The sequence below is a fragment of the Chaetodon auriga genome, chromosome 10 (genome assembly GCF_051107435.1).
Source record: "Chaetodon auriga isolate fChaAug3 chromosome 10, fChaAug3.hap1, whole genome shotgun sequence".
In the NCBI taxonomy this organism is placed as follows: Eukaryota; Metazoa; Chordata; class Actinopteri; order Chaetodontiformes; family Chaetodontidae; genus Chaetodon; species Chaetodon auriga.
Genome location: NC_135083.1, coordinates 9,324,407 through 9,346,925, shown reverse-complemented (window position 1 = coordinate 9,346,925; position 22,519 = coordinate 9,324,407). Strand labels below are relative to the sequence as shown.

The 22,519-nt window shown below is 42.9% G+C and overlaps 1 protein-coding gene across 7 annotated transcripts in view; it reads left to right on the top strand.

The window, feature by feature from the left end:
* Positions 1 to 1,072: 1,072 nt before the first annotated feature.
* Positions 1,073 to 22,519, top strand: part of tmcc1a (transmembrane and coiled-coil domain family 1a) — a 43,962-nt gene continuing 22,515 nt past the window's right edge. Inside the window, exons 1-4 of one of the 7 annotated variants that reach the window (XM_076740804.1) lie at positions 1,085 to 1,185; positions 2,252 to 2,332; positions 11,789 to 11,836; positions 12,969 to 13,354. In XM_076740804.1, the coding sequence (XP_076596919.1) occupies positions 13,094 to 13,354 (261 nt within the window). In that variant the 5' untranslated portion in view covers positions 1,085 to 1,185; positions 2,252 to 2,332; positions 11,789 to 11,836; positions 12,969 to 13,093. Of the gene's footprint in view, positions 1,186 to 2,251; positions 2,333 to 11,788; positions 13,355 to 15,262; positions 16,617 to 22,519 lie in introns of those variants that run through there. The other 6 variants (XM_076740805.1, XM_076740801.1, XM_076740803.1 and 3 more) reach the window with 6 other exon arrangements.

Sequence of the window (22,519 nt, the reverse complement as noted above, 5' to 3'; positions counted from 1 at the left end):
TTATCCCAACAAACCAAAAATAAATAACCAGCGAACACAAACATTACCAAGGCCAAAACAGCACATATCATGCCTCTAGCCTTCTTTCAGCACAAAGCCTCAGAGGTTTCAAATGTCACTGCATAGAGAAAATACAGAAATTCCACATCAGACAAGTGCCAGAACAGTAGTTATGATGCATTTACTTTTATATGTGCTAAGTCCATTGTTATCTTTTTAGAACATACAAATGATGCAAATCATTTTTCAGTTCCTCACAGCAACTGTTCTCTAAATTCACCCCCTTAAGTTTTTATTTTGTGTTGTTTACATATTTTTCCTCAAGTCATAATGTGTGCTTCTCATTTCACTAATCTATTGTTTTTCTTTTTTACTTTAAACTTGACTTGTTATTGGACTTACTGTACTGTTATATGTCCTAATTTAAGCTTCCTGAAAGCTTCCTGTATTTGAAAGAGTTGCCGTGGTTTCAAAGGGCCCAAGAGACTGTCCATCAGGGCTGTTGCAGCAGCATGGATGGCTTCTCAAATCTAAAGCTCGGCAAAAAAATAAAATAAAATAAAGAAATAAAATAGCCATCGGCCCCAGATAGGTAATAATTGAGAAGTATCAAGGTAATTTTTTGTCATTTTTTGTTAATAGCTAACTTAAACTGATAACTAACATAAACAACTGATTTCTTATCAAGACGGATTCTGATTAAACTTTCTGTCCATCGACCCATCGATTTCTTGAAAATTTGTTTTGGCAATTAAAGATTTGGGTTGAAAAACCGTGAACTTTTCCTTTAATATCACCCATAATAAGTGAACATAGCATTTACTTAAACAGATGACTGCATGACTTTTTGGAAAAAGAAAAAAAAAAAGAGGCCCAGCATTATTTGAACGGAATTATGCACAGAAATTTTGCTTGCTGTGAAAAGCTGAACAAGCATGTAGAATAGTGGTGAATATTCACTGAAGCGTTATTTCATGTCTGTTCCAGATTTACAGGTATCCGTTTTTAAACGCATGATTGAGGCGTCATATCACAGCACAATCTTTGGCTCCTTTTTTCTCTGGCATACGTCGTACGTCGTGACGTCAAGACGGGGCGGGGCGGCGGAGCGTGGGGCGGACAGCATTCGGAGAAGGGGTGCTGCTCGTTGAACGACTGTTAGACCAACAGTTTGCTATCACCTTTGTAAGTGTGAAATATATTTGTTGTTTGGGTTTTTTGGGTTGTTTTAACGTTAGTTTGTGCTTGTGTGTGCCATGTCTGCTGCGTCTTTGTGACGGGAGGAAAAGCTGTTACAGTGTCGATGTGGATATTTCATCGTATTAGCAGCTCTGTGCAGTGACACTAACGGGACTGTCAACCTGGTCCTGAGTCCGTTAACACCGCTGCTACTCACTGACAACACTGGCTGCCACTGAACTAACATTTCAACGACTTTAAGCTGTGAACAAATTCATTCACGTAATTTCCCAACAAGGCTCGTCTGTTTAGTACTTTGAAGTCGCTTAAAGTACGTTGTGTGTTACTCAGCAGTTAAATTTTAGACTTATCTTTCGTAACGGTCGCTATAACGGTATTTCATCTCCTGTGGCGTCATGACAGCGTGCACGTGCGAGCGGTTTGCTGTAGTTTTTCAATAACAATTGAATTAATTAAATTGATTAAATTAATGTCGACTATTACAGTTGTGTACAACAGGTTTGTTTCATTGTCTGTGTTAAAGGAAACAAGCAGCAAAAACACAAATATAATTAGTGGCATCTGGGATTATAATTATTGACTTTCACATTATCCTCTAGTTTTAAGAGTTTGCAAGCTTGTTATGGAGCAGAGTAAAACTCGTGAGTAGGTGTTAATTTCCAGTTAATTCATGGAACCTATTTACTATGATGCCGTCATATTGATGTGTCCCTGTGGCTTATCATATTAGGCAGGGCCCTGCCAGTTGCTTGCAACCTACGCAAGTTTTAATAAACCCTCAGCAGGGTTTATTTTAGTCTCAGCTGGCTAATGCAATCTGATGGGCTGAAGGCATTTCATGGCCTGGTAAAGCTGGACATCCACAGCCTCATTAAGTCTGATTCTTCACAGAGGAGCGTTTTTTTTCTGCAACTTGTTATTATCAGTGTGTGGGAGACAGACAGACAGACATACACTCTCACACACAGCATGCAGACGCAGAGAGTACAGCATGCCAAGGAAGCATTTAGAGGATTACACTTTGCATCTCATCTCTCTGTCCTTTTTTAAGACCGGTGGGCCTGATGTAGCAGGTTGTCATCTCCCCTGCAATGAAGGAAATCCACTCCAGTGACATGATTATGGACTGAAGGTTGGTTTTCATGCACTTACTCTACTCATCCATTCTGATAAACATTCTCATCTCTCTTGTTCCATCGCTGACCATGTTTCTAACCTGGTGGTTTGGACACTGCGCCACATTTACAGTACATACACATGTCGAGGGTTTGGAAGGGTCCGGTATTAACATGATGTATCCCACTATGTGTTCAGCATGCTGTGCTAAGTGGCTGAGAGCTTGGCTGCCCCTTCAGGGCACTGCTAACGCAGCCATTCATGTCTCAGTCTGACGGTCAGACCACCATGATGACGCTACCCTCCTCCTCTTCCCCCTCCTTTTCCTCCTCCTTCTCATCCTCCTCCTCCTCCTATTCCCACTGAACTCACATTGTGCCTTCCCTGTTACAAGCTAAGCATAGAATTCTTTCTTCTAGGGTAATGTGTTTGTGTAATATATGTGTGTTTGCATGCACAGTTCTTTCAAAATAGAACTCAGTGGTTTCTGAAGATGGAGTTGCCTCCTCCTCTGATTTGTGCTCAGTTTCATGTAACACTTCAGCATCGGATGTGATAAAGATGGGCTTATCCTAGATCAGATCACAAGATTAACACAGCTTGCTGTATGCTCGCCTTGCTGTCACAGGAGCTGATTAATTGGCCCTATGCACTTGAAGCCTGCATGTCTCTCAACAAAGCTGCAGACAAAGGATTAGAAAGGTGACATGAAGGGGATTATAGTTAAATTTATACATATGAAGGTTTTATTTATTTACCTTTATTGGTAAACACTTGTGTTATAAAGACTTTAGATGTTTTGATAGGAAAGAATGACAGAAAGGGTTTTATGAAGCTGTCATGTTCGGCACAGTGTGGTTTTACTTGTTTGTGATGTCACTGATTGTTTGTCTCTAATATTAAATGTGTGTGAAATTTGACTTGGACAACTTAGAGAGGGGCTGTGATAGATAAAACAGTGAAACCATTAAGTGAAATAGCTTCATATCATGCATGAATTACAGTTGCGCATGCCAGTAATATGCGTATAGCTGTTTCATTTGTTTTCATGATCAGCATGAATCTCCTGCGTAAACAAATTGTAAATGATGTTATGGTCTCTGTTGAAATGAGCTACATCTCCTCTGGTTGCTCTGATTTCTCCCCATAGTTCAAAGACATGCAGGTTTGGTAAACTGGCATGGCTGTGAATGTGACTGTGTTTGTCCCTTAATTTGGATGTGCCCAGGATGTACCAGACTTCTCACCCAGTGAATGCCATGAAAAGGCTTCAGTCCCCTGCATCCCTGAATAGGATAAGTGGTATAGAAGATGTTGAATGGATGCTTTATATGGCATTACAGAACATTTAGCCACATTTAATAATTTATTAAGTTAATAAAATAATGAGGTTTTTTTTCTCCAACTCTCTCTTGTTTAGTGTCTAATGCATGGCTGCTTCCAGCTCTTGCAGATGAAAACATGTGTTATGTACTGTAGAGACAGAGATGTACCATAGAGATATGGGTTCGTTTCTTGGCAGTGGGTCGGTACCTCAGGCAGTGTCTGTGAGTGGGAAACTGGTGAGGGATTGTGTCTTTCTTACTGCACTGGACTCCTTCTGGTCCAGCTCAAATCAGTTTGAAAAGTTTGAAATCTGTAATGTTTCTTGCATATTTATCATTATTGAGGATGCTCCCTCCCAAGAAATGGGTTCTTATTATTTGGTCAATGTAGTTTTTACTGCGTATAAACAACGCCATGATGACTAGATATTATCAACTAGTGTTTTGTGAAGTTGGGTTTTTAATGTATGTAACGTTATGATTATGTTATAAGAAGTTAGGGTTGCAGTTTTAATTTTGTTGTCCTTTTTTTCAAATAAATTATATAAAAATGTTCAGAAGGGATTCAGAAGGATTCAGATAATCTGTCTTTTGGAGTAGGGCTGTACAATATAATCAAAATCTCATATCCTGTTGTAGGTCATTTCATATCCAGATAACGATACATATCATGATATCACACATTTTCTGTAAATTCAATTGATACACAGTTTGTATAAAATTACCCCTTGGAAAGGCCTATTTCTGATTACACTGTGAATTATGTGTATGAAAGATGATAGGTACTCAGATTATTTTTCTGCTTTGTTAGAACTTTAGGTTAGCGGTGTTTGAGTCTTTTTTAGGGACCGGTCTGTGGCATAATTTGCAAGTGGTTTTCTGGCCTGTCAGACTTTTCATACCCAAATCATGTCCATGTGACAGAAGTGGCTCTTTGTTTTGCCATGGCTGTTCAGTCATTCTCTAGCTCAGAATTAGTTCCTTGTGTGTCACATTCATCCTCCTCCAAGTTTGTTGGTGTTGACTTCATAAAAATATCCTGTCTGCAACTGTGCCATGCAGAAGAATGCAAAACATCGTCCAAATGACAAAAAATGTTGCCGTAAAGAGTGTGATTTGCGACACAAGGAAACAAGCGATAGAGCATAATATGAAATGACAGATAATCTCCTGCCATCACCACACGATTTATATCATCATATCGCACAGAACCCAAATCTCTGCATCATTCAGGCTGTGATTTGGTTCCATTCTTTCAACCAAAGGCCAGCTGTGGCAAAAGAGGAAATGTGTCTCTGAGAGGAAACACTCTTTCCTTTCCCTCTCTCTCTCTCTCTCTCTCTCTCTCTCTCTATCTCTCTCTCTCTCTCTCTCTCTCTCTATTTCTTTCTCTTTCTCTCACTCTCACTCTCTCACCTTCTTCGTCTTCCAACAGGGCTTTGCTGTTTGAAGGCCCACAGGGTAGCAGAGGTGTCATGGTGCAGCTTAATTTAGATGCCACAGACTGAAATGATTCTTTATCTCTGCTGCGATCAGCAGGTTTTTCACCAAGAAACATGTACAAGTAGGTTTGGCTGTACTATCCTGCTTATCCTGTAACTGTGGACAGACTGGGCTTATTCTCTCCAGTAGGACTGACTCCCACATTTCCAGAATGAAGGTGAAATTCCTTTATAAAAACTGTGGTTTCTAGTGGCAATGAGCTGCCAGCTCCCCTCTGATCTCTTCCTGTTTGAAGACAGAGGCAGAAAAGAAGCAGGGGTCACACAGCGTTACAAGGGTTTGCACTTTGAAACAGGGCTGAGGTCTGGGTTTTAGCATTGAAGGATAGGTTCCCAGTTTTTCATGTCTGTGAAGTGCAAAATCCACAGTCTTTGTGTAAAAACAGATTCCAAAGTTTGTCTGAAGCTTATGAGGCTTCAGCAGTCTGAGTTAGACAAATCAAATGAGTATCTTCCAAAGCTAGGTATTTTGTCATAACATTCCCTCTTGTGTTTACCTGTTAAGCACCACTAACCAAAAAGGGAAATTTGTACTAGAAGGATAGCCACTTGTTCAGTCTAACTTGGACAGCTACAGCCCCATTTTAGCTTCTGATAAACTTCTGAATACAGTTTTTCATGAAAGGGTGACTGTGGACTAAGATTATGCTATATAGACATTGCCTTCTGCAGAAAATTGCATAATTTTTGCTCAGGTCTTTGTTTCAGTATGTTTACATCTTCTTGTCTTTAGATGGTGGACTTGAATGAGTGGATATTAAGGTTGGAGGACAAGAGGAATATCTTCTTTCAGCGTAAATCTACCAGTATAGACTTGATATTGTTGACCCACAGCCTACGTGTTGAGCCCTGTATTACGCTCATAGTAAAAGTTTCAAGACTAGAGCTTGGATGTGTTGATCTCCTTTAACCCCCCTATTGGGCTGTAGGGGTATCTGGTTACCTGAGCTCGGAGATCTGACTGAAGAGTTATTTAAATAGGTGACAAGGCAGATGATTTCTATCTTACTGCGTAAAGCTTTTCTCACCTGCTGCCCTTCGGCCTGGTGACCTGGCAGGTTTCTCACTCAGGTCGCACAAAGTGTGTTTTGACCCTGACACACATTCCCTCTCTCATTCCTTCGGTCTGTGCACCTTTAACACAATCTCTGGTATGAGATTTCAGCTGGTGTGTAGGTGGTTTCCAGCCTGTTGACAGTTGATGATGCACTGCCAGAACTGGTGGAATATGAGCTATGTTGGCCAGGTCGGAGGCCTGGCCACTGTTAAACACCTATCAGGTTAATAAGCCAAGACCACTTTGCAGGTTTTGAATGTATTATACTTAAATGTATTAGATCCCTACTAATTTCTCCCCTCTTTGAGAACACCTGTCCTACTAGTAAATAGCAAGAGAATGAGATCCTCAATACCACCATCAGGTCAGACACATTAGGTCTGCACTGAGTGGTGTTGTAGTTGTAATCAACATGCAGCCATATCAGTTCCATGCACATCGTAAATTATTCAGTAGGACACTTGCTGTGATGTTGAACACAGATGCAGAGAGGTGCCTTAAATAAGACTTGCCCAGCAAGTGCACAGCCTCGTTCAATATGATGTTTGATGTGCAGCCTGATGAGTCATAGCCAGTCTTCAGCTATGTTTCACTTCACTGCCCTGCTGTCTAGTTTTGTTCACTGTCCCTATACCTCAGAGATGCGTATAATAATTACAGCCCTGAACTGCCATAAAAGATCAACATAATAGTTCCTCTGTGGAGATGAAATTGAAATAAGCAAAGTCTCCTTGTTACTTTGTCTTTGCAGCCTCCCGCCTCACAGGCTGTTAGGTAGTCTTAGATGTGACCCATTGTTCCCTTTGTGTGAGAGTGTGTTAAGCATATGTATGCTTTGTGCATTTGTATTTGTTTTTTTGTGGTCAACATTTTTATTGGTTTTGAGTCAGGGGTGATCACAAGGCATGCAGATTGTCTCCTGTTGCCTAAGAGATACAGTGAAATCAGATGTATTAGGTTAGGCAGACTTCCAGACCCACACTTGAAGGTTTTGCCTAATTTAAGTTTAATTAAGAGTGTTTTGGAAAAAGTGTATCCAGGTCATAGATATGTGGTCTGAATGAGTCTCCAATAATAGTCTTCTTGGCAGCTGTAGAAGGACACAGCACTTCATTCTTCAGCTTTTGAATACACGTATGTGATGTCATTAAGCAAACACCAGTGTGTGTTTCTTTTTTTTGCGTGTGTGAGTAAATGATTATATTCCTTCTGGTTTGTCTTGTTCCTCGAAAGCTGAGCATAACTTTGGCAGCTTAGCCTCCCTGTGGGTTCTATGTTGCACAATAGGGCGTTGTGCCTGCCTCTGTCAGGTAACTACCTGCCTTTCACCTCCTCATTCAGACACACTCTTAGCTGAGCGCCCGAGCTGAACCCGACACGGCCAGGCAAAACCCTCCTTGGACGGATGCCTTTGATCCAGTCTGGCCTGTGTCACTCCCTCTGTAACCCTCTGTCTCTCTTCTCTCACTTGCTCCCTGTCTGTCTGATACAAAGAGTTGTGTCTCTTATCACACTCTTTACAGTATGCTGAAGTCATCTCCTGCCCTGTTTAACTGGCACAACTCTGCTATTTGCTGCCTCCCTGCCTCCCTGCCACACACACACACACACACACACACACTGACACACAAATACAATAACGATTGTTCCTGTTTCCTGCCTATGCTGTCATTATGCAGCTGCTGAATGAGATATGGTCCAGTTTCCATTGGTCAAAGATAAGACACACATGCATATACTGTACATGTGTACACATATACACATTTCCACACAATATAATTCTGTCTCTTTCCTTTTCTGTCTTTGTCTGATAAAAACTGATATAACATATTGGTGCATGGGCTCACACACAAGCATCGCTGCCAGAACTCTCTGGCCTAATTCCCCTCTTATTGATGTGTGTCTGTCAGTGAAAGAGGCGCAGCACAAAGAGCAGCGATGGGCCTGTGTGTGGCTCAGAGGGAACAAAGAGTGGTCTATTCCACGCCAGCTCTGAGACTCTTCTGGAAACACTGGCTTGTTTAAGCCATGGCCATATTTTGAGTTAAGCGACTGTATGTTCAACAACGAGCAACAACATGGCTGCTTCAGTGTCAAAGTGCACAGGCCAGATTGACCTCCAGTTGCTTTGGTCATGTCCAGTTTGCAACTTTTACCATGTCAAAAGTGGAAGGTTATTGTGGAGACATTTGGTTTTGAACTGCAGTAACTACAACAAAATTTGCATTAAAAGACACGTAATTTATCTAACGTTATGCTAGATTCCAGTTTGTGCACTTTATTATTTAGCTTTTTGAATCGTCTCTGGCAAAATTGGACCTCTGGAGCTTAGTCTTTTTTAAATAGCACCTTTGAGTGCCTTCTTTGTTCTGTAACAATAATGGACGTTATTTTAGAACCCTCAATGTCACATCTTCATCAATACAGTGTTTCTGCCCGAATAGAGCTGCCGCCGTCTTTCCAAAGAACTAAACTGAACATTTACAGGGAGCTGTGATATTGTGATCAGTTGTTAAACACGAGAGCTTGACAAAGCTTCTTTAAATGAAGCAAAGAAATCAGGAAGTAAAAGAAACAAGATAATTATTGTGTTCATCACGAAGCCGCTACATTTCATTAAACTGAATCTATCATATTCATTCACACATACTTGTCACTAACCGCAAAATGACAAATTGCCAGTGTGAGCTGCCCCCCTGCCCCCCCCCCCCCCCAGTCTGCCAGTGCCAGAGCTCTGCTGAGCTTTCACCATCTTTCTAGTTTAGCTGGCCAAAGACAATGACAGCAGGGCTGGACGACTGGCAGCTCAGCTGAATGGAATGAGCTACAAAGCTAAGGACAAGGACGTGTGTGTGTGTGTGTGTGTGTGTGTGTGTGTGTGTGTGTGTGTGTGTGTGTGTGTGTGTGTGTGTGCGTGTGTCTGTGTGTGTGTGTGTGTGTGTGTGTGTGTGTGTGTGTTTATGCAAGGGAATGACTGAGGGTGGCACGGTTCCAGAGAGCCCATTGTCCATGTGGTCCTTTGTAAATCACCTTTGACAGTATTGTCAAATTTCTGAGAAACATGCTGACTCACTGAGACTGCTGACCCCAGCTGTGACGGACACCTGTTAATCACTGATAATCGCTGATCTGTTTCTGTGGTGGACAGAGCTTAAATACAACAAAATACATCCATCCGCTAGCATGTTTCTGAGGTTGATCCGAGGAGAAGAAGAGAGAATTATCCAGAGAGGATCACCAGATTGCAGTATTGCATTTGTGATAAAGTTGTCTTGAGCGTTCTCTGTTAAAAACAATGGTGATTTCCTTTTTCACATTATTTTTTAAAATTGAAGTAGTTGTAAGCTCTTAGCAAGATTAGCAAAATCCTGTTTTAAATACAGCCTGTGCAGGCTTTTGCAATTATGCTGTAATTTTGGTGCACTGTCACAGGGGTATAATGTGGTGAAATTAAGTAGTTCTGGTCAAAACAGGACAGACGTCATTCAGAGATCCATCTGGTGTTTCTTCTTTTGCATCATCACATCATGAAGGTGCCTTGCTTAAATTAAACAAAGATGCAGGACCTCTCACACATACATAAGAATACACACCAAGTCTGACAATAAAGCTTTGTCCTCTAGAGGCTCCTGAAAGAGGATTTAGTTTGAATATAAAACCGTAGGCAATCAAGAAAACATCCAATCCAGCGTTGGGATCATCCTGGGGATGAAGGAGGGGGATTTACAGACACGGAGGGAGGGACGGGCACCGGGGACGATGCAGGGCTTCAGGTTCAGCCTCAGCTTCAGGACAGGATTAACTTAGGTTTACCCCTCCACTCACCGGCTTAGAAACAACAGAAATACAATGCTTCATCATAATCAATGACACTACACTGTGTCTGCCACAAAATGCATGCCACTTACAGTTTCAACATTTGTGCGTGCATGCATAATGAAGAATGCATGTATATGTGTACATTGCACTGTCCATTGCTGCTCACCTGCTGTGGTTGTACAGGGAGTTCATAGCAACTGAAATGAGATGTATAAGTATTGAGTATTATAAAAGCTCCAGGCAGCAGCAAGCTAGCAGGTGACTAAAGTGAACCTGTTCAACACCTGCTCTCTCTCTCTCTCTCTCTCTCTCTCTCTCTCTCTCTCTCTCTCTCTCTCTCTCTCTGACAGTCTCATTTATGCATTTAACTGATTGGCATCATCATATCAACAAACTGAATTAGAATCTGCTGGTCTGAATCTGCCCATTGAACAGAAAGGATTTGACAAGACCACGTTTATGATCAGCTCGTGGAGAAAGTAAAAGCTGCTGTTTATGTCCATGAATGCGCCTTTTCTTGGCAGTGACAGTGTGGCCATTGTGAAAAGCGATACGCTACCTGCAAGTAGCCTCATGTTCATTCTCCTTCTGTCTCTGGACTGGGTGTAAAACTGAGCTGCTGATTGTATTCATAGTGATGTGAATCAAGCCCGTCACAGCTTCATTTGCATAGATCACATTCTTGCAGTTCTAAGACGTGTGTGTTAGTGAGTGTGTGTGCCTGTCTGTCCAACTTAGTGTTATTCCTTATGAGCTTACAGCTGAAGGAATATAGTTTGAGTATGTAACTGTCCCTCCCCTGGGCTCTGAATCTTCCTGCCTCGCCTGTTTTGCTGCCCTCAATGGGAGCTGCTATTGATGCTGCAGGCAGGCTCGGGCCAACTGATTGTCTGCCTGTGGGTCTGTCTGTGAGGTGATCACTTTTCCACCAATAAGGTTTGTTCTTGAGGAAGAGGAGAGGAGACTTTTATGTTATCAGGTGTCCGCTGTGTTGGGCTTGTCACTGACTTAAAATCAGCCAGGCAGTGTTCAAGGCTGCAGGAGGTGATCATGCACTGTGTTCTGCATTTGTGACACTGCCCTGTATGTTGTTTCTAGCGTGGAAACCCGTGTCTCTTGCTACTGCCACAGGATAAGGAAGGGTTGCCTTAGGGGATATTAAATGAGCTCCTGAAGGAATACACACACACACACAAACACACACACACACACACACACACACACACAGAGTTATGTTCATTATGCCCAGAATGTTCACAGCCCACAGTGAAAATTATTATTGATTGCGAACAGAATAACACACCTGATTGTTTGAGTATCTTGAGGTCAGTGAGTATAACCCTGATTCCCAAAAAATATGACACCATTTGCAAATGGTAATGGATTCACAAAGTTTTCCCCAGCTCATTTAGTATAATCTTTATCCAATCATGGCTTCACAAAGTGGTGAACCTCGCTCCATCCTCATTTGTGAATGACTGAGTCTTTCCAGGATGCCCCTTTCATACCCAATCATGATACTATCACCTGTTACCAGTGAACCTGTTTACCTGTGAAATGTTCCAGACAGGTGTTTTTGGAGCATTCCACAACTTTCCCAGTCTTTTGTTGCACCCCTCCCAACTTGTTTGAAGCATCTTGCTGGCAGGTTAGGTGTCCTAACTTTTTTGGAATTGGAGTTGTACATTGAAGATTCAAGTTTTGATTCTTCAAAATGATCTCTGTTTTTCTTTCTTTTGTCTCCCTCCCTCTATCCACCTCCCTCTCAGGTAATCAACAGGAGTGAGTCACACGACACACTGACAGTTGGGCTGATGGTAGGTGGGTTTTTCCTCTTCTGATGTGTGAGTTATTATCCCGCTCTCACGCCTCTATTCTTCTCCGCATCCTTTCCCTCTTATACCTTTTTGATTCCATCCCCCTGGGGGCAGTTGTTTATTTTCCTGGCTTGCATGTTACCTACTTACTTTTGAATTCATTGATGCTTCCTTTCATCATCTTTGTGTCATGCTAGCTAACCTGGAACCAGTTTGTTTTCCTATTTTTTACATGCATTTGCTTGTGGAACATTGACCTGTCTGAATGCCGAATGATTCAGAGACCTGACGTGACTATCAACGAGGCAGCCTCTCTGATACCGTGATATCTTGAACCAATGATACAGTATTTATCATATTTTATTTCTAAAATTACAATGGTCGAGTTACTCATTAATTTTGATGCTTCAGTGCAGATTCATGCTGTCCAGCTTGCAGACTGTAGAACTCCAGTCTGATTACTGTGCATTCAGACTTTCTTCCATTCGTGTGAAATTTGAAATATACAAATGGTCACAAGTGAAATTTGGTGATTCCATGTCACTGGATCTCGGCAATATTCCAGCCTCTCATAATCCATCTCTCTCTCTGTGCTAGACCAGCATGGCTGAATGAAAGATGAATGCGCCTTCTTTGGATTCATCCCTCTGACCGCCACTGAGCCGATCCCACCCTCCATCAGACAGTCCCATCTACACTTACACTGTTTTCTACTGTGCTCTACTGTTTTCTAGTCTTCTGTTCTTCAGTCATTGTCCTGATCTGATCCTCTGCATGTAGAGAGGGAAGTGTTCGCCGACTGTTTTGTAGGACAGTTTCTCCTTGCTATTCATGAGAAGTCAGCAGGGCTTTATGCAGCAGGGGGATGATTGTCAAAGGGAGCCAGAGGGGGTGGGCCCCAGTACAGGTCCTGGAGCTAGAAGAGAGACGGTGGGGTCACAAGGCCCAGGGTTGAAGAGGGCCTCATCCCAGTCAGAGCACCCCTCCTTCAGTAAGATGAGCCAAAATGCCAGGGAGAGCATGGGGGTTCTTGGCCAGGGACTGAAACAGCTGTTCCAGCAGCAGCGTAAACGTCTCTCCCTCTCTCGCTCCACCATCCCCTCCTTGTCTTCCTCCTCGTCTTCCTCTGTAGTGTCGGCAGGTGGTGCCTCCCCCTCTGTCCCCGAGGACGCCACGGGGCCCTGCTGTCCTGAATCTGACCCCCTCTCTGCTCCTTTGGTTCCCTCTGCAGCTGGGCAAGGCTCAGCCGCTGCGGGCATGATGAGGCGTGGGACCAGCCTCCAGAGCCGGCGCAGTAAGGGATCCGGGTCGGGATCTGGGAGCAGAGATCGAGATCCCCTCCTGAGAGGTAGCCCCCAGGCCCCACACCGCCGCAACACCCACGATCCACAGCAGCATACCAGCCGTCCTCGCTCCTCCTCCACCACTGACACCACACCCAGCAGCCCCACCCCTGGATACACTGGTGTTGATGTGGTGCTGTCATCAGGGTACCAGTCCACGGAGGAGACAGATAGGGTAAGTAACAACAGTCGTGAATCGTGTTATCACTGATGATCGATATGTCTTTTTTACCCTTTTATTGGTGTCAGTGAACTGTCAATCAAAAGCTGAGGTTCACTTTGCTGCTGATGTAACATTCCCTGCTGTGAATGCTGAGAAAAGGCCTTTACTGCTTTCTGCTGACTATGATCCAGTGCAAAGATATTTTATTATGAGTAAAACATCATCTTTAATCTGACTTCAGTAAACGCAGAGGTAGGCAGAACTTCCTGCTTGGCATTTCTGCCTGTCGCACCTCCTCCAGTGCCTATGGGTCAGCCGCAGGGTCATCAGCCAGGAACCACCATTCCTCAACGTTTCGCCCCTTTAATCCTGGAACATCTCCTGGTGGCGGGGCAGTGACAGGGACGTCTCCCTGTCACTTCCTGCAGCTAATAGGTGTACCCCCTGCGGCTGTTGTTGGGGTTAGTTGTTCTTTCTCCAGCACCTGTCCTTCCGTCTCAGCCAGAGCCAAAAACTGCCTTTTTCTGCTTCCTCTGCCAGTTTGTTCACCGCTTTCTTCAGCTTCCTTCCCTCCATGGTTGACAGCCCCACAAAGCCTTGGCATCCCACCTCAACAGGATAGTCAGCGTATTTGGCCTTCTTGTGCTCGAAGGCAGCCTCAATCCCTTCCTCATGGGGAGTCATCAGTTAAAAACACACACAAAGCACATTCAGACAACCACACATATAGATACACACTAATAAAGTGCAGCCAGTGTTAAAAGAGAGATTCACAATACTTCAAGTCTGTCTTAAAACAATAGTCACATGCCATAATAAGCATTTCCTAACATTTCCAATGTCCACATTCTCTGTGCAAAAATACATCATAAAAAGAAAGATCATACTAGGTTTCAGCAGTCTGAGTAGCTCAAATCAAGTGAATATCATAAAAAGTTACTTTGTATTGTAAGGTTTCTTTGTATTGCCAAATTCCCTCTTGGTGTCACCATCCCTCCACCATCACTCAGAACACAAACATCATTCAGGGGAAACACAAAGAGGACATTTTGTACTAAAATTACCAACTTTGGAAGATATTGACTTGATTGACCAACTCAAACTGCTGAAGCATCTCATAATAACATCAGATAGACTCTGAAATGTTTTTTAGATGGAACAAAGACTTTGGATTTTGCCCCCAGTGACTTCCATTGGAAGCACATTAGGAAGGGATCATTTAATGGCCAGAATGAACAGGGGGAATGGAAAAATGTTTTGATATACATGTGGGCACTTGACTATGGTTTTAAGATAGATTACAAGTTGTGAATCTATCCTTTAAAAGCTTTTTACTTTTTGAGTTGTTTTATCCATGGCTTACAGTAAATGCTGCAGTATAAATCAATGCGCTTGCAAAATCCTTCCTTTAGTATTCTGCTTGGATAATCATCTATTTATCTATTACTTATGTTGTTTGTTTGAAATACATTTCTTTGCCATAAAACTGGTTAGTGAAAAGCTCTGCCGTTTTTGTTAGACCAGTTAATCCAGATATCATTAAGTTAGAGTTGTAGTGTTATGTAATGGAAAAGAAGTAGCATAGATTTTGTGTGTGTGTGTGTGTGTGTGTGTGTGTGTGTGTGTGTGTGTCTGTCTGTCTGTCTGTCTGTCTGTCTGTCTGTCTGTCTGTCTTGGCTTGGTAAATGTCACAGCCCTTTTTAACCACCTTAGGTAAACCGGACTTTTGGACAGTTTGTTGTGTCTGCCACCAGAGGGCACTGTCAGACCAGCTAACCTGCTGTGAGGGGCACTGGGCTTGGTTCATGTGGAGGTTGTGTTTGCCTTATGAGCTCATGTGAGTTGTAGACTAGACCGATCTTTGGGTTAATGAAATAAGCTGTGCCAAGGACTCACTATCAGTGTGTCAGAGATATAGTGATGGCTGGCTATCAGTCCAGTGGTGGGCAGAAAGTCTAGACCAGTGGGTGCTGACATCCACATTAACTGACATCTTTAATCTGTGAGCTGAATTTAACATTCCCCTTCCAGTTTTCTTCATCTGCAAAATCAAGCATCCTTCGGTCCTGTGTGAATGACCTCACCTGGGATGATGGAGCAGGGCTAGCAGACATCTGTGCTCCATCAGTCCTGCTGCTGTGATAGACGACCATCAACCTTTCTGTGGTCTGTTGCTCGCCCTTGACAGAGATGATAACCTGTCTCGCCCCTCTCTAGCTACCGCCACAGCCCTGTCTCTGCACGGCAACAGAGCAATGTCATACAGGTCATCCAAGCAGTCGCTGTGGTTACCCCCAAACTTGCAGCAACCTCGACTACGCCCTCCATGGGTTACCATAGTAACAGCGTGGTTGACCTTGGAGGTGTGTGACATCCTGCTGTCAGTGGAGGTTGAGGGTTGCATAGCTTGTAAATTTGAGTGTGTATCAGCAATGATGAATGTCTTTTCTTTTTATCAACAATGTCCCTCCTGCGTTCCCCTTTTCTTTTCTTCCTCTTTTCTCTCCCCCTCTCCCTCCCTGTCCCCCTCCCTCTGTCCCTGGAGAGAGGTAGTATAGACAGTCAGCTGGTCCCTCCTCCTCCCCTCCTCCTCTTCCTCCTCCTCCTCCTCTACCACCACCTCCTCCTCACCCCACCCTCCAGCTCACTGACAGGAAGCAGGAGGCAACCTTGCCTTGTCCTAGATGAGTGAGAGCTGAGCACCGGCTGTGTGTTGTGTGAATGTGTTAACAGTGCTGTGTTTAGAAGAGGATGTGGAGGGGTGTGTATATGTGTGACTGTGAGACTACTGCGTGTGAGTATGTACACTAGAAATCATTTGTGCCTTGACAGCCATGTGGTGTGAGCATCTTGTGTGACTGTGTCTGTGAGAGAGGGAGACAGAGCTCAGGGGATCACTGTGAATATGAGTAGAGGGCAACGCAGCTGAGCTGTCTTTATCTCTACTTGCTCTCTCTCCCTTTTTTTCATCTCCCTCTCTTCCTCTGTTTTCTCTCACTCCTCACTCTCTCTCCTGTTTGCATAGTAGACTAAAGCGGTGTGGACTAGAAATGTGTGTGCACATGGATGTTTGGAGAGGAGGGTAGTGTGTGTGCCCTCAATGTGTGTGTGTGTGTGTGTGTGTGTGTGTGTGTGAATCTACAGTGTACTATGTGAGGCAGTGTGTACTTTGGAGGGATATCAGTGGAGAGGAGTAGGGCAGGGGTTCCAGCTGTGGGTACAGCAGTCAGTCAGGATGGTGCAGCGCTTCAGTCTTCGTAGACAGTACTCCAAGGTAAGCTTAAAACACACAAGCTTGTTTAGTCGTTAAAACCGTATCTGTGTCTTCCCATCTCCATGCAGCAGCTCCATTCATCGCTAAAGGCACAGTTGTCGTAGCTTTTTGTTTCCGGCAAAGTCTTGCATGATGGTTTTGCAAATCTTTTTTCACTGTCTTATCTTTCTGTCTCTGTGTCTTCCAGCTAGTTGGTGTTGTGTCAAGAGTGTGTGTTTTTGTCTGATCAGTGCTTTGTTCAGGACGGCAGTCAAAATGGTACAAATGAACTCTGTTGTCAGTTGCAGAAACTATGTAGGCAGTAATATCGTTTGCACAGTTCTTGCATATCAACTTTTTTTTTTTTTTTTTTAATTTTTTTTAGTATACAGAGATTTTCCTCTGTGTTTCCATTCACTTTTCGGTAGTTCAGTCCATACAGTGACCGAGTGGTCTGCCTTTGCACTTTATCTAAACTCTTGTTAAACAGTAACTCGTACTACAGCAGCAAGAACTGCAAACTATAAGGTCGATTGGAGCCGTTGCCAAGGGATGAAATGATCGGTAAATGTTATGTTTCATTATTGCTGATTTGGGAGCATTTATGTCTCATTTGCAACAACAGGCTAGTTTACTGTGCTATACAACTGTCCATGAGTTTGATATAACTATCCCCTGGTGGCTGTGCTGCTAAAGAGAGTAGAGGGGCGTTAGAACTCAACATTAGGTCTGTTAAGAGTCCACTGTTGTGCAGCTGGTGCTCAGCCTGTGGGGTTTATTACAATTAGCTGCTTAATTGATTGACAGACTACACTCTCCCCATTCATCTCTAACTCTGTGTAATGGTGCTGGTGGATGTTCATATACCTGGAAACATCGACATGTACATGCACAAATGCATGTGTTGGCAAAAAGGCACAGTCTCACTTTCAGACTGGAAGGCCTGGTCCCAGACTGATGGAGACTGATCTAGACTGGTCTTTTGTCTCTTCTCAGAGGGATAAAACAGGAGTAAAAACAGACAAAGGAAGTGAATGGCTGCAAGGTGCAAAATGTTTAGTGTCAGGATAGAAGACTTGTTTAAGACAGGAGACTGGAAGCAGAGAGTAGGCTCTAGTGGGATATGAGCTACTGCGTTGAGATGAAACAGAAGCCAAGCCTTGAGGCTCGTCCTCTCACACACCATTGGATTTGTGTGTGTAAGAGAGACTGAAGCTGTGTTTGTCTTCAGACAAGATAATGCCCTTCAGGGCCTGTCTGCAAATGTTCACTAACCTCGTCTCCCTTGGGTAGATGACCCCATCTCTTTACCTCAGGCCACATATCTACATGTCCACCTGTCTTCCTGCTCAGCCTTCTTTTGTCTTAGCAGCACTGTATTTTGATTTCTGTGTGAGAGATAACATCCTGTGTTCTCCTGCAGTAATCCCTAACCACCTCAAAACCAAATACCTCCAACAATTCAGAGGACCAGCTTCCAGTCCAGCTGAAATCATGCAGCTGTGTGTAGACAAATACTGCAAGTACTCTCAGCAATGTAGTCTGATATTAAATGCTTGCATTTTTTAACTTGTAATTTCTTTAGAGTTCAGTATGTTGCACAGTGCAATACAGTTTCACACTAACATGTCACATTTTCCTTATCCTGTTTTCAGCTGCTTTCATGTAATGCTGTCGTCTTAAAGTCAACTAATAACGCTGAGCGCTGTGGATAAAAACAAAAAAAAGAAAGTAACAAAAAATCTTAAGGTTTGTTTGTACATGATGTGTATGGGAAAGAGTGAATCACGTGGAAGAGGGCCTGAGGATTAGTGCCCTGAAATGCCCTAAGTTAATTCTGTTGTGTGATTTCAAAAACAGACAACAATATTATGCATGGATCTAGTTCCATTGATCAACGTGGGCTTTAGAGAACAAAAGAGTCCAAATATGGCAATGTTTAAAAACTGGGTTGATTTGTTAATTAGAACAACATCATGTTAGCAAATGTTATTTAAAAGAACCAAGAAAATTCTCTTTGATTAATTTGCATAGTTAATTATGTCTGTGTTGGCCTTTGGATCAAATGCATAAAGTGATTTGTTTGGACTAATGAATTGTAATGTGAGTTAATTAATTAGAATTTGGGTACATTATAGAAAAAATGAGTGTGATGATGTGTCTGTAATGGGGCACTGTAGCATATTATTTTTAAGAAAGAACAAAAAACAAATATTGCTGCTTTACTGTCTCTCAAAAAGGAAAGAAGATGCGTGTGGGTTTGTTGAAGAAATTGTGGGATGGATCAAATGAATTCACTGTATTTACAGGACCATTAGAAGACCCAAACTTTATATAAATTTGTGTTTTGTTTTGTTGGTTTGATGGTTTTGTTCCATCTCAGTACAGACTTACTTTTGAGTGATTTGGTCCACTTCTGTATTTCCCCTAGTCCTGTAAGAGGACAAGAAAGAGAAGTGTCATTGGGAGGCGCCGAACATCACCTGGTCCCCTGGGGCTTGTTCTGTCCCTGCTAGTTTAGCATCCTCATCACTGCGCTCTCATCGTCTCTCACCTCCCCAGGCTACTGGCTGTGTGTTGATGAAAGCTTTTCTGCCCTTTGCAGCAGGACACCGTGCCTCGTCCTGAAACTATTTTAGTGACACTGAGTTATTTGAAAAACTGCAAAAGACAAACATGGGGTCTTGTTAGGTCACATTCACTCATATACAACCAGGGCTACAGATGCATATGATAGCTGTCAAGGCTTATCAAACCATTGCCACAGCAGATTGCCCTTTAGTCACAGGAAGCACAGTCACGGAAGTACGCGGTAAAACCTGTGTATAATCAAACAACCAAGTTTCGATTGACTTTCTGCAGAGAGACATAGCCATGGGGATGATGAAGCACGTGCTCTTAGTCCACACTGGAGGTGATGTCATTCCACTCCTGTGTTTGCCAACTAGGAGCCTGTAGCAGATTGTTTTTCAAGCACTGTGTGGGTATGTGTGTGTGTGTGTGTGTGTGTGTGTGTGTGTGTGTGTGTGTGTGTGTGTGTGTTTCGCGTCACTGCACCACCATGACTGTTTGTGGTTCGAAGTTGTTGACATTAACTCTGTGACTTTATTGCAGTGTTACAGTTAAGAGGAAGTAGAGTAAAGCCTGTAATGGGTTTGGCTGATCTGCGACTGTGGTTTGCACTGACAAAGAACAAAAAACTGTTCTTCTCAAATGTGCTAATCTCCCTTCTTTGCTCTATAATCTTCCCCCCTCTCTTGTCCTTCCCCTCTTAACTACCCTTTAGTCTTTTTCCCTCCCTGTCTTTGCTCACCAGTCTTCCATCCCTCATGTCAGACAAACAAAATCTCCTTTCATTCATTCGTCTTTTTAATTCCTTCACCCCAGAGAGAGCCAAAACTGGAGACATCATGTTTTTGGATTGTCCAACTGTACGTACACACATCCGTCAGTACATACATCTGTCTGTGCGTCCATCTGTGCATCCCATGTTGCAAATGCAGTATCTCAGGAACAACTTGATGGAGTTTCATTACGTCTGCCACAAACATCCACTTGGAAGAAAGGATGAACTGATTAGATTTTGGTGGTCAAAGGTCACATTTTAGGCAATTTTGACAAAATTTCACACAAATATCTCATAGGATAAGATTATGAACTGATGATACTTTCACTGGATTTACTGAGACTGCTAAATTATTCACTGGTGTCCTACTTGCCAATATAGTGATAGCATCGATTTTGTCAGATAAGACACTTTATATATTTTATAGAATTCCCTCAAAGCCTGCACTCAGAGGCCGAAAACCATGAAGCGGTAATTGTAGTTTATGGCAAGTGTAAATCTCTCCTCCAGACAGTCCAAACAACCAGTAGTGTTGGGTTTGTGTGGCATTCAAGGTGTATTCTATAGTGTGGGTGTATGTGTGGCAAGAGGCAGTCATTGATCAGAAGAACAAACACCAATATTAACTGTCAGTTAAACACTGGCCCTTTGTTTTGCTCTCTCATTAATTACATCACTTGTTACCTCTGTGTGTATGCGTGTGTATGTGTGCACTGTCAAATTAAGTGAGGTGTTGGACCACCACGAGGTGCCAGAACAGCTTCAATGTGCTTTGGCATAGAATCAACAAGTGCTTGTCCCCTCTTTTTGGTGTTGTAATGGTGGTGGCGAGCACTGTCTAAAGAAAAAATGTTGCTTACAGTGTTGCACCAGCCACTGTCTTTTGTCTACTTTGGCTGTATCAGCCATCTTAACATGACAATTTGTTTCAGAATTTTGACACTGGCTGTCTTTGGTCAGCATACTCAAAATCAGTGTCATGGACATGTTTCACAATGCAATCTAGGACCACAGTTTTAAATGACGACTAAAGATTTAATCATGATTCTCTGTGAAATAGGAACTTGCGCTGAGATCGCTCAGATTTGTACAATGTGTAGGGCCTTAACACGTCTGTCGCAAATCTCCCATAGGTGTTCAACTGGATCTACATCAAACCATTCAGTGACTCTTATGTTCTATATGAAGCATGTGCATTTGATCTATACTAAAATCTAAGTTCTACCTTTAATTTGTCACGTCTGTATATATTTGTGTTTATATTATTGCATATATTTGTGCATTTGCAGGAGATCACATGCAGTTTTGTGAAGGATCTGTAATTGGATAATCTCAATCTGTTACACTGTTTTTCTCCCTGTGCACCACCTCTTCAACTTTCTTCCCTCTATTTCTTTTTCCTCCATGCTTTGTCTTATTTCATGTCTTAGAGACTGTCTTTCTTTAGCTCTCACTCTCTTCATCTCTCTCCCTCTCATCTGTGTCCAGTGCACAGACAGCGTAGCCGGTTGCCCATCTCCATGGTAACAGTGATGTTCAAATAGGGCCTTAGCGGCTTTAGCCAGATGAATGCTTACAGGTTCACTGTGTGATCTGCCAGCCACCCCACCAGCCTAGTCTGGTGAACAACAACCTCTTAGGGCGGCAAAAAAAGAGTCTTCTAAAATTAGACTCCTATGCAATTCGGCACTTCATTTGCTCTAAACCTTGTAATTAAGCTTTCTCTTTCGTCATATATTTCAAATGGTAGAGCGACACAGGAGACATGTTGGAATGACAACCTATCGCTTAGATCTCAATGCTGCAGAGGCACCGCTGTTTCCTGTTCTTCTTCAAGAGCGTATTTAAATTAAGTCCTCTGAATGACACGCAGAGACAGCTGTGAATTATGTAGCAGTGTCAGTAAAAAAAAAAAGTTTGTGTTTGACAGTTAACAGACCTCAATGGGACTCCTGTCTTCCACTTCAAAGAGAATGAACAAAAAAAATTAAATAGATGCAATGTAAATGTTTTGTTGTGCCATGTAAAATCCAGAGAGAAGCCTTGAATCAGATGCTCATCTTTTGTATGCAGGCGCACGTGTGTGTGTGTGTGTGTGTGTGTGTGTGTGTGTGTGTGTGTGTGTGTGTGTGTGTGTGTGTGTGTGCGCCTGAACTCTCCACCCAACTGTTTGTGCTCCCTTTGAAGCGTAGCCCCAGTCCCAGCCTGTCTAATTAGCTGTTGAATATTCATATGTGATTATACATATAGGGCAACGCCCTTATCCTGTGCTGCTTGCTGTTAGCATTCACAACAGTGGGAACACTTTAGGCTACTCCACACACACACACACACACACACACACACACACACTCATGCTAACACACATCACGGCTTCGCAGTTGATGCATTTCAAGCAATTTTGTGTGTGAAACCATCAAGGCGGATATGATGGTGTGAAAGTAAGGACTAAAAGAAAAGCTCAAAAGACAAATGGGAGGGGCAGGAAGGTTTGAAAGATAAATGTAGGTGTGTGTGTGTGAGGATGGGGGTTGATTAGCAGGATGGATGCAGTCATGAGGAGAGAAAGAGGAAGATA